Raw genomic sequence first — 13,215 nt, forward strand, 5'->3', positions numbered from 1 at the left:
GAAAATGTTCAATGTGTATCTGATTTTTTTCAACCTATATAAAAACGTTCAATGTGCATTTGACAAATGTTCAAAATGTATTCAGTTAAAATGTTCAACATGTATGAGAAAAAAATGTTCAATGGCTATCTAAAAATTGGACAACGTGTATACCAAAAATGTTCAACCTGTAGTGAAAACTTGGCACGTATTTGAAAAAAATAAATAAATAAGAAAAGAAAAAACAAACAGAGAGAAAGAAAAATGATGAAAACACACAGAAACAAAGAAGAAGAAAAATGCGTGGAAGATTCTAAAACCGGCCGGAAATAGTCCATAGAAGATTTTCAAAAGGGAAAGAGGAAATAAAACCGACATAGCCTCATTTGCTCCTGGTGGAAACTAAGATTGAAAGAAAAAGGTTAAATAGTTCGGAAAAAACTGAAAGTTTTCGGCATCCAAGATGCTTGGGCGGACTAGGAGTGTGCAATATTTCTATGGTCCATATTTCTTTTTGCGACGAGCTCATCGAATGTCATTTTGGATTTAAACAATGGGGTCCAAATCATTGGATGTGTATTGAAGCAAACTAACGGTTATTTTAGCTATGTAATCCAGTTAACCCCCCGTTCAATTTTCTGTACTAGTGATGTTTCAAGTTTCATTGTGTACTTGTCACAATTAGGACTGCCTTGATGTGCGATGTGAGAGTAAAAGAAAGAGGTTACTGCAGGTATGAAGGCACACTACTAGTGTACATGACAGTAATGTGACCGGGGCGCGCCACTGATAACCAATTTCCACCCGCCACTGATGACGATTTCCGCGGGGATGGTTGCCTGAACATGTCGCATGTCTTTGTTTTTATTTCTCCCTACCCGAGGCAGAACCTGCTACCTTTGCTCTGCCTGATCATTGGCTTCATAACAGAAAAATAGAGCCGAGAGTGATCCTCCTGTTTCTCTATGAAAGATCATGTTTACAGCTCGACACAAGTACAATCCTTCTGGATTACTACTGTGACTTTTGCGCCTTTGATAATGTAACATATACTCAGAATTCCAAAGACAGAACTGATCCCTGCATCACTAAATCGAGACATGACATCCGCAGATTTCTTATTCAAGTTAGTGGTAGAAGGATAGCGCTTAAGATGCTGCGGCCGATTAATTCCAAGCTGAGAAAGTGTGATGAACTGATCTTCGGCATAAATAAAGGGATCATCCACTAGTTAATCCCCAGAAGAAAAACATGCCGTCTCCATTCCAGAACGATATTTCTGCGTAGCCGTGCAGTGCTGCAAATCAAACCAAATTGAATCTTGGCATCTCCTTCTTTGGACTAGCTAGCTAGGAAAGCAAGCATATGTAAAAGTGAAGGCGTGTAGGCGTATACATCTAGGTAAGGACGCGTGCATGTTATATAGATCAATAGGGTTGCAATTGGCGGCAGGTTATTTAGTAGGACAGACCCCTAAACCAAGCAATACAAAGATAAGGATCAGCTCCAAAAATGCCTTCGTGTAAGCATACGCACACACATCACGTAGTAGTATTAGGATTGACCTTAAGTCAAGCTATACAAAGATAAGGATCATCTCTGACAACCTGCCTTGTATACAACACACAAGCACAGCATCACGTACAAGTTACATATGACACGTACACGTATACAAAGCCTATCATTTGACAGCATGCACCTGTCGATCGCCTATAAATTCATCTCCAGTTCGTTCATCCTCTTCCATATCTCAACCCCTCTCGCTTGATAGTACGTCTCATCTAAGCCTCGTATCCATGGCGGCAAAGATGGCGAAGAACGTGGACAAGCCGCTCTTCACGGCGACGTTCAACGTCCAGGCCAGCTCTGCCGACTATGTCACCTTCATCAACGGCATCCGCAACAAGCTCCGCAACCCGGGGCACTCCTCCCACAACCGCCCCGTGCTGCCGCCGATCGAGCCCAACGTCCCGCCGAGCAGGTGGTTCCACATCGTGCTCAAGACATCGCCGGCAAGCACCGGGCTCACGCTCGCCACCCGCGCCGACAACCTCTACTGGGAGGGCTTCAAGAGCAGCGACGGCACCTGGTGGGAGCTCACCCCCGGACTCATCCCCGGCGCCACCCACGTTGGGTTCGGCGGCACGTATCGCGACCTCCTCGGCGACACCGACAAGCTGACCAACGTCGCTCTCGGCCGGCAGCAGATGGCGGACGCGGTGACCGCGCTCTACGGGCGCACCAAGGCCGACAAGACCTCCGGCCCGAAGCAGCAGCAGGCGAGGGAGGCGGTGACGACGCTGCTCCTCATGGTGCACGAGGCCACGCGGTTCCAGACCGTGTCGGGGTTCGTGGCTGGAGTGCTGCACCCCAAGGAGAAGAAGAGCGGGAGGATCGGCAATGAGATGAAGGCCCAGGTGAACGGATGGCAGGACCTGTCCGAAGCGCTGCTGAAGACGGACGCGAAGCCCCCGCCGGGAAAGGCGCCAGCGAAGTTCACGCCGATCGAGAAGATGGGCGTGAGGACGGCGGAGCAGGCGGCCGCCACCCTGGGGATCCTGCTGTTCGTCCAGGTGCCCGGTGGGATGACGGTGGCCCAGGCGCTGGAGCTGTTTCATAAGAGTGGGGGGAAATAGGTAGTAGTTGTGCAGGTATATCTGCATGGGTATTGTACAAGTCGAATAAACATGTCACAGAGTGACTGAATGATATAAATAAATAAATGTCACAGAGTCAGTGAATGATATGAATAAATAAACATGTCTAGTTTATATTGGGTCCAACCATAGAATTGCTATCCAACATATGTTTTGCATATGCACATATCAGAAGCGCGAACTATGTTCATCCTTTTAGACTCCCAGGGGCTCATTTGGTTGTTGGGGTGAAAAAACCATGGGCAGTAAACTCCCCTAGGGGATTTCCCTGCTCATATGAGATCCTCCTCCTGCCATGTGAAATATCCCATTGCCATTTGGGCACCAAGGGAGAGTGAAGAGAGTGAAGGGAGAAGAGCAGAAGAACAGAGCGCCAAGGCGACTCAGATCACAAGAAAAGAGACGAGGGGAGCCCGGGAGAATTCTCCTGGAGTGCGGAGGTCGGAGCGAGCGGCCCGGGGATTTCGGGAGGATCGGGCCGAGAAAGCCCTTTCCACGATGTTACCAAATGGATCGCCTGAAAATCCGGGGTGTAGATTGCAGGCGGGTTTCTCGCCCGAGGAAAGGACAGGTATCCTGGCAGCAATGCTACATTCACGGACTAACACGGGGGGTTTACGAAGTGTTTGTGACTTGTTAGATGTTGATTGGATTAAGGGGGAGGAAGAGGCCCCACCCACCTAAAAATCAGGAGGGTGAAAAAGAATTAGAAGGAAGGGTCCGTAATGCCCCCGTAATGAGCCTGTGCGTTTAGCATTTTTGGTATCCCTGGGGATCCATGGTAACCAACTAGTGTACCACAAATTCCCCTCCAGAAAATCTACATATTTTAGTACTTTTTGGCCAGAAAATTCTCACACTTACATACACGGTTATATTGTTTTTCTTTATTTAAAAGGGAGGAAAGCCCCACATAATGATGCATGCAGCCAATTTATTAACCAAAAGTATGCAAACGGAGTCTAAGGGCCAGTACTGGCTCACAAAAGGAGCACAAGAACAGTAAAGATAAAAAGATGCCACAGCCGGCGAAAAAACAAGTTAAGATGACTAAACACCTAGCCTATTATTAGTTCGCCATTTAAATTGGTTGGAGATAACCCGTGCTACCGTCTCCCAATGGTTGCACCCAGTAACCAAAAGCCCCCTAGAGTCCGCATGAGTGAGTAACGACCACGTACGGATCCAAGCAGTGGCTATGTGGATAACCTGCAAAAGTTGATAAAGTTTTTTCCATTAAAGATCATATCACCTTTGCAGTTTCATATAGCCCAAAACAATGCACATATCCCTATCCGAATATGTCCTGCAATATTTGAATCCGCTCCATTTAGCCATGTCCCAAATAACGTGTTACTAATTGAAGGATTAATGTTGAAGTCTATATGTATCGTACGCCATACAAGTTTGGCTTATATTGTGCCATTTCAATATTTTATTTGTCGATTTTATGTTTATATACAGTTGGTATTCATTGAATAGGTGGATTTCCTGGGAGAGAAGGTGCAAAGCTTCAAGGCCAGACCCCACAAGGAGTTGATGACTCAGTATAGCAACCCTAACGAGATTGGGACAGTACCCCGCCGGAGACAGGGACAACGCGGTTGTTCTAGTGCCACTGGTTCCTGCGAGGGCGAGGGTTCACATGTTTGGGGTGCTTTTTTACAATCCACATGTTTGGAGGTGTTAAGGGCATCTCCAACCATGACCCATAAATTTTCTCCTGCATTCGTCTGGGACAGGGGGAAGGGGCAGTCCGTGGACATGGATGCAGGAGGGGGCCATCCAACGCTGCCCGAAGACATTTCAACCCGCATTTCAACTAGCTGGACGAAATTCATGTACACCGGCTCCAGGGTGGACAGCGCTGTCATAAAGGCCAGTGGGCGTGTCGGTGCTGGTTGCGGACGTCCGGCAATGCCACTGTGGCGGCCCTAGACGTACAACGGCAGCAGCAGAGGTGGAGCGTGCAGATGCAAAGCAAGGGGGAGAAGGGTGCGGAGTGGAAGGAAATGAAACCGAGAGGGTGATTGGGTGGGCCGGGGGTGTCGGTTTCCTACATGGCTGCTGCTGGTTTGAACTTTTTTTATTAACTTGAACAAAAATATCTGTATTTCGAAAAATGTTGACGAATTTGAAAAATGTTTCTGGATTTTAGAAACTGTTCATTAATTTGAAAAAAGTGATCACAAGTTTGAAAAAATGTTTCCTCATTTTTGAAAATGTTCCTGAATTTCACAAAATGTCCTTGCATTTTAGAGAATGTTCAAAAAATTAAAATATGGGGCATATTCCTTTTATGCTTTTACTCCTACATTTTATACGAAATTGTAAAAAATGTTAAAAAAATAGAGAAAAGAAAAAAGGAAAGAAAAATAAAATGGGAAGCTTATAGAAAAAACATAAAAGGAAAAAAAGGGTCTATGAAGGTTCTAGTACTTTTCTATAAACGGGGAACACACTAAAAACCTCGAACTGGGCTGGCACAATATAGTGCCTACAATTGCGTGAGGGTGTGCCTTTGCTCGCTAACTGTTGACCTATGCTGGGATTCAGAATTATCGTCTTTATCTTGCCTCTAGTGAGATTTTTTTTCTTGAGAATTCTCGCCCAACTTTATTGGTGAATCAAAATGTTCTAGTGAGATGGAAGAAAAACTCGTCACAAGGGAGTTCATGGCGGCCGGCCAGTCCGGAGTTGTTGGTTTGGTTCATTCATTCCTTTTATTCATTTGGTTTCGTCTTTTTACTTTTACTTTTTTCCTTACTTATTTTTATTTATTTTTGAAAATATTTGACTTAATTTCAAAAAAATCACTGTGCATTACAAGTTATGGAGGTGATGTGGAAGGTACTCGACCAATTCATCGCCTGAAGATGAAGGAACTCAAGTGCAATACAGCCGCGGAGCAGGCGCTCCATGTCATCCTTTGGGATGCGGACGGCAACGAGTTCGAGGTGCTTCAGTCGTGGTAGAAAAAGAGCGGGCACGTCATTAAGGGGATGGCAGTTGATGAACTTGTCGAGGCGCAGCGTGGGTGCGAAGCGGAGCACGGATGTTGGCAGTGAGTGCATATGCCCATTATTAAAAATGAGCTTCTCGAGCTGATCTATGGCGGGGGATCGTAATCACTCGTCAAGCTTGGCTCGGTCCTTCCCATTGGAACGGAACTTGCCCGTGATAAGGTCTCTGATTGGGCCATGGTGACTGCCGAGGATCGAGGAGAATGCATCCAAGCTTTTGCGATAGCCATGGCAGAGCTCGTCAGCGTCGAGGTGGTCGACAGGGGTGAGGAGCCTTAGGGGCGCCACCGCCAGGAAAGGGCGGCTGTCCTTGCCCCATATTTGATTGGGGGGAGGAATATGATGACTCTCAACATATCATCGGGGATGTTTTTGATGAAGTCTAGGTCTACTGGAGTCGCTTGCGGTTCTTTCTCGACCCGCCTCCACTTGTTGGCAACCTCGTTCTCCACCTCGGTGGCGGCGACGGAAACCTCTATCTCCATATTCACGCCATGCTCCGGTGCACATTGAGGACTGAGAGCTGCGTCGAGGATGCGGGTGGAGAGAGAGGATTGTGTGTGTGGCAAGGATGGGGGGTGCGGCCGCTCGGGCGCGCCATTAATACAGACCAGTGGGAGCGAGCCGGGTGGCGGTCAAAGGTTGTCTCGCTTCCTGATGAGCCTGCGCGGCGGATTTCTAGCATTCCTATACCATCATTTCACAGAGCGAGGCGGACGCGCCATTAATATGGAGGAGTGGGAGCAAGGTGGGCGGCGGTCAAAGGGCTGGCTCGCCTCCCAGTGAGCCTGCGTGGCGAAGTACTGGCACGCCTACCGTCGTTTCACACAACTACTAGCACGCCCCATACGGTGAGTGCGTACCAAACACGCGCATGAATTAGATAGTGGTAGTGATTTTAGTTGCAAAAATTAGATAGTGCTAGTGATTTTTAGCTGCATATTTTGACAAATCGCATTGTCTCTTGGCTTAGCATCGAAGTCTAGCTTTAATTTGCATACCGTATTCAATCTGAACCGTTTGCATTGAAGAGATGCACAAATCCTGTGTTAAACAGCTCGCACGCTTCCCGGTGAGCCTCTCGGTCAGCCTACGCACCGGACTGCACTCGCACGCCTCCCGTTCAGTCAAGCAGTTGTCCGCACGACACCTCCTGTAGCCATTAAAACCAAGACACGTGGCATCATGTAAATGCTTAAGAGAATGCACACGATTTGAATTATACAAACGTTTGAGATATTAAAGTGGCAGCTATTTGTTTCAAAATGCCTTTGTTGGCTGTTATTCGAGTGCATCTTCTCTCAAAATGGACACCAAAAACACCACAGCATGTCAGTGCCATTACATGATAGTATGCCAAGTTCCATGAATTTCAGACGAGTTTTGGATTTAGTAGAATTTAGAAACAAAGTATCTCAATGTTTTGCCGGCAATCAACGGTGCCTTGGTGTTTGAAATTCATTCCCATTTCTTGCATGAGACCTAAGCATGCACCCAAGGACACAGATTTGATTTTTCAACCAATTTATATGCATTGAAGCATGTGCATGTAGTTCAAACTTGAATTATGCACATAAATGCATCGAACACTCAATTAATGCATAAAAATGTCCAAACGAACCCCGAAAATCTCAAAAATTGACACAACACTCCTGTTGTTCTCTGTTGAGACTAGAAAATTTTTGAAAGCAATAAGAGGGAGCAGATATTGTTTCGTCCCCTAAGGTGGGACGTTCCCTACCGAAACCATCAGGCTTGTTGTGAGAAGCTCTGGTTTGTGAGAAGCTTATACCCAAACCTGCCCTAAATGGGACAAAAAAATTACCACGGCATGTTGATGCCGCTCCATGATAGCATGCCAAGTTTCATGAATTTCATATGAGTTTTGGATTTACTAGAATTTAAAAACAAGGAATCTCAATGTCTGCAGCCGAGTGACGGTGGCAGTGTTGGAAATATGCCCTAGAGGCAATAATAAAAGTATTATTATATTTCATTGTTCATGATAATTGTCTTTTATTCATGCTATAACTGTATTATCCGGAAATCGTAATACACGTGTGAATACTTAGACCACACAATGTCCCTGGTAAGCCTCTAGTTGACCAGCTCGTTGTGATCAACAGATAGTCATGGTTTCCTGACTATGGACATTGGATGTCATTGATAACGGGATCACATCATTAGGAGAATGATGTGATGGACAAGACCCAATCCTAAGCATAGCATAAAAGATCGTGTAGTTCGTTTTGCTAGAGCTTTGCAAGTGTCAAGTATCTCTTCCTTCGACCATGAGATCGTGTAACTCCCGGATACCGTAAGAATGCCTTGGGTGTACCAAACGTCACAACGTAACTGGGTGACTATAAAGGTACATTACAGGTATCTCCGAAAGTAGCTGTTGGGTTGACACGGATCGAGACTGGGATTTGTCACTCCGTATGACGGAGAGGTATCTCTGGGCCCACTCGGTAATGCATCATCATATTGAGCTCAATGTGACCAAGGTGTTGGATACGGGATCATGCATTACGGTACGAGTAAAGTGACTTGACGGAAACGAGACTGAACAAGGTATTGGGATACCGACGATCAAGTCTCGGGCAAGTAACGTACCGATTGACAAAGGGAATTGCATACAGGGTTTGATCGAATCCTCGACATAGTGGTTCATCCGATGACAACATCGAGGAGCATGTGGGAGCCATCATGGGTATCCAGATCCCGCTGATGGTTATTGACTGAGAGAGTCTCGGTCATGTCTGCATGTCTCCCGAACCCGTAGGGTCTACACACTTAAGGTTCAGTTACGCTAGGGTTATAGGGATATGTATATGCAGTAACCCGAATGTTGTTCGGAGTCCCGGATGAGATCCCGGACGTCACGAGGAGTTCCGGAATGGTCCGGAGGTAAAGATTTATATATGGGAAGTCCTGTTTCGGGCATCGGGACAAGTTTCGGAGTTATCGGTATTGTACCGGGACCACCGGAAGGGTCCCGGGGGTCCACCGGGTGGGTCCACCTGTCCCGGGGGCCACATGGGCTGTGTGGGGGTGCGCCTTGGCCTAATGGGCCAAGGGCACCAGCCCCACATAGGCCCATGCGCCTAGGGTTCAAGGGGGGCAAGAGTCCTAGGAGGGTAAGGCACCTCCTAGGTGCCTTGGGGGGAGGGAAAACCCCCCTTGGCCGCCGCACCCCCTAGGAGATTTGATCTCCTAGGGCCGGCCACCCCCCCTTGGCACCCCTATATATAGTGGGGGGAGAGGAGGGACTTCATACCTGAACGCCCTGGCCTTTGGTTGCCTTCTTCTCCCTCCCCAACACCTCCTCCACCTCCATAGTGCTTAGCGAAGCTCTGCCGGAGTACTGCAGCTCCACCAACACCACGCCGTCGTGCTGCTGCTGGTGCCATCTCCCTCAACCTCTCCTCCCTTCCTTGCTGGATCAAGAAGGAGGAGACGTGGCTGTTCCGTACGTGTGTTGAACGCGGAGGTGCCGTCCGTTCGGCGCAGGTCATCGGTGATTTGGATCACGTCGAGTACGACTACATCATCACCTTGCAAGCTTCCGCACGCGATCTACAAGTGGTATGTAGATGCAAACTCTCTCCCTAGACTCGTTGCTTAGATGAACTCATAGATGGATCTTGGTGAAACCGTAGGAAAAATTTTAATTTTCTGCAACGTTCCCCAACAGTGGCATCATGAGCTAGGTCTATGCGTAGTTCTCTTTGCACGAGTAGAACACAACTTTGTTGTGGGCGTGGATTTTGTCATCTTACTTGCCTCTACTTGTCTTTTCTTGCTCAACGGTATTGTGGGATGAAGCGGCCCGGACCAACCTTACACGTACACTTACGTGAGACCGGTTCCACCGACTGACATGCACAAGTTGCATAAGGTGGCTGGCGGGTGTCTGTCTCTCCCACCTTAGTTGGAGCGGAATCGATGAACAGGGCCCTTATGAAGGGTAAATAGAAGTTGACAAAATCACGTTGTGGTGATTCGTAGGTAAGAAAACGTTCTTGCTAGAACCCAATTGCAGCCACGTAAAAGATGCAACAACAATTAGAGGACGTCTAACTTGTTTTTGCAGCGATTGATCATGTGATGTGATATGGCCAGAAGTTGTGATGAATGATGAATTGTGATGTATGAGATCATGTTCTTTGTAATAGGATTCACGACTTGCATGTCGATGAGTATGACAACCGGCAGGAGCCATAGGAGTTGTCATTATTTTTTGTATGACCTGCGAGTCATTGAATAACGTCATGTAAACTACTTTACTTTATTGCTAAACGTTAGTCATAGAAGTAGAAGTAGTCGTTGGCGTGACAACTTCATGAAGACACGATGATGGAGATCATGATGATGGAGATCATGGTGTCAAGCCGGTGACAAGATGATCATGGAGCCCCGAAGATGAAGATCAATGGAGCTATATGATATTGGCCATATCATGTCACAACTATATAATTGCATGTGATGTTTATTATGTATTATGCATCTTGTTTACTTAGGACGACGGTAGTAAATAAGATGATCCCTTATAAAATTTCAAGAAGTGTTCTCCCCTAACTGTGCACCGTTGCTATAGTTCGTCGTTTCTAAGCACCACGTGATGATCGGGTGTGATGGATTCTTACGTTCACATACAACGGGTGTAAGACAGTTTTACACAGCGAAAACACTTAGGGTTAACTTGACGAGCCTAGCATGTGCAGACATGGCCTCGGAACACGGAGACCGAAAGGTCGAACACGAATCGTATAGAAGATACGATCAACATGAGAATGTTCACCGACGATGACTAGTCCGTCTCACGTGATGATCGGACACGGGCTAGTCGACTCGGATCGTGTAACACTTAGATGACTAAAGGGATGTCTAATCTAAGTGGGAGTTCATAATTTGATTAGAACTTTATTATCATGAACTTAGTCTAAAACCTTTGCAAATATGTCTTGTAGATCAATGGCCAACGCTAATGTCAACATAAACTTCAACGCGTTCCTAGAGAAAACCAAGCTGAAAGATGATGGCAGCAACTATACGGACTGGGTCCGGAACCTGAGGATCATCCTCATAGCTGCCAGGAAACAATATGTCCTAGAGAACCAAGACATTATGAATGCTTGGCAGTCTCGCACTGATGATTACTCCCTCGTTCAGTGCGGCATGCTTTACAGCTTAGAACCGGGGCTCCAAAAGCGTTTTGAGCATCACGGAGCATATGAGATGTTCGAAGAGCTGAAACTAGTTTTTCAAGCTCATGCCCGGGTCGAGAGATATGATGTCTCCGACAAGTTCTACAGTTGTAAGATGGAGGAAAATAGTTCTGTCAGTGAGCACATCCTGAAGATGTCTGGGTTGCACAACCGTATGACCCAGCTGAACATTAACCTCCCAGATGAGGCGGTCATTGACAGAATCCTCCAGTCGCTCCCACCAAGCTACAAGAGCTTTGTGATGAACTACAACATGCAGGGAATGGAAAAGACCATTCCTGAAGTGTTCTCGATGCTGAAGTCAGCAGAGGCTGAAATCAAGAAAGAACATCAAGTGTTGATGGTCAATAAGACCACTAAGTTCAAGAAGGGCAAGGGTAAGAAAAACTTCAAGAAGGACGGCAAAGATGTTGCCGCGCCTGGTAAGCCAGTTACCGGGAAGAAGTCAAAGAATGGACCCAAGCCTGAGACTGAGTGCTTTTATTGCAAGGGGAAGGGTCACTGGAAGCGGAACTGCCCCAAATACTTAGCGGATAAGAAGGCCGGCAACACCAAAGGTATATTTGATATACATGTGATTGATGTGTACCTTACCAGTACTCGTAGTAACTCCTGGGTATTTGATACCGGTGCCGTTGCTCATATTTGTAACTCACAGCAGGAGCTACGGAATAAACGGAGACTGGCGAAGGACGAGGTGACTATGCGCGTCGGGAATGGTTCCAGAGTCGATGTGATCGCCGTCGGCACGCTGCCTCTACATTTACCTACGGGATTAGTTTTGAACCTTAATAATTGTTATTTAGTGCCAAGTTTGAGCATGAACATTGTATCTGGATCTCGTTTAATACGAGATGGCTACTCATTTAAGTCTGAGAATAATGGTTGTTCGATTTATATGAGAGATATGTTTTATGGTCATGCTCCGATGGTTAATGGTTTATTCTTAATGAATCTCGAGCGTAATATTACACATGTTCATAGTGTAGATGCCAAAAGATTTAAAGTTGATAACGATAGTCCCACATACTTGTGGCACTGCCGCCTTGGTCACATTGGTGTCAAGCGCATGAAGAAGCTCCATGCCGATGGACTTTTAGAGTCTCTTGATTATGAATCGTTTGACACGTGCGAACCATGCCTCTTAGGCAAAATGACCAAGACTCCGTTCTCCGGAACAATGGAGCGAGCAACCAACTTGTTCGAAATCATACATACTGATGTGTGCGGTCCAATGAGCGTTGAGGCTCGCGGAGGATATCGTTATGTTCTTACCCTCACAGATGACTTGAGTAGATATGGGTATGTCTACTTAATGAAACACAAGTCTGAGACCTTTGAAAAGTTCAAGGAATTTCAGAATGAGGTGGAGAATCAACGTGACCGAAAGATAAAATTCTTACGATCAGATCGTGGAGGAGAATACTTAAGTCACGAATTTGGTACACACTTAAAGAAATGTGGAATCGTTTCACAGCTCACGCCGCCTGGAACACCTCAGCGAAACGGTGTGTCCGAACGTCGTAATCGCACTCTATTGGATATGGTGCGGTCTATGATGTCTCTTACCGATTTACCGCTATCATTTTGGGGATACGCTCTAGAGACAGCTACATTCACTTTAAATAGGGCACCGTCTAAATCCGTTGAGATGACACCGTATGAATTATGGTTTGGAAAGAAACCTAAGCTGTCGTTTCTAAAAGTTTGGGGATGCGAAGCTTATGTCAAGAAACTTCAACCTGAAAAGCTCGAACCCAAGTCGGAAAAATGCGTATTCATAGGATACCCTAAGGAAACTATAGGGTATACCTTATACTTAAGATCCGAAGGCAAGATCTTTGTTGCCAAGAACGGATGCTTTCTGGAAAAAGAGTTTCTCTCGAAAGAAGTAAGTGGGAGGAAAGTAGAACTCGATGAAGTACTACCTCTTGAGCGGGATAGTGACGCAGCACAGGAAACCGTTCCTATGATGCCCACACCAACTGAAGAGGAAAACCATGATAATGATCAAAGTACTTCGGATCAAGTTACTGCTGAACTTCGTAGGTCCACAAGGACACGTTCCGCACCAGAATGGTACGGCAACCCTGTCCTGGAAATCATGTTGTTAGACAACAATGAACCTTCGAACTATGAAGAAGCAATGACGGGCCCGGATTCCAACAAATGGCTTGAAGCCATGAAATCCGAGATAGAATCCATGTATGAAAACAAAGTATGGACTTTGACAGACTTGCCCGATGATCGGCGAGCGATAGAAAACAAATGGATCTTTAAGAAGAAGACGGACGCGGATGGTAATGTTACCATCTATAAAGCTCG

The 13,215-nt window shown here is 46.3% G+C and overlaps 1 protein-coding gene across 1 annotated transcript; it reads left to right on the forward strand.

The window, feature by feature from the left end:
• Window positions 1-1,499: 1,499 nt before the first annotated feature.
• LOC119312498 (protein synthesis inhibitor II-like) lies at window positions 1,500-2,750 on the forward strand. Its single transcript, XM_037588232.1, has one exon. It carries the CDS (start codon window positions 1,776-1,778, stop codon window positions 2,613-2,615), a length of 840 nt encoding a protein of 279 aa, XP_037444129.1. The 5' UTR covers window positions 1,500-1,775; the 3' UTR covers window positions 2,616-2,750.
• The last annotated feature ends 10,465 nt before the right edge of the window (window positions 2,751-13,215 follow it).

The sequence above is a fragment of the Triticum dicoccoides genome, chromosome 5B, assembly GCF_002162155.2.
Source record: "Triticum dicoccoides isolate Atlit2015 ecotype Zavitan chromosome 5B, WEW_v2.0, whole genome shotgun sequence".
NCBI lineage: Eukaryota > Viridiplantae > Streptophyta > Magnoliopsida > Poales > Poaceae > Triticum > Triticum dicoccoides.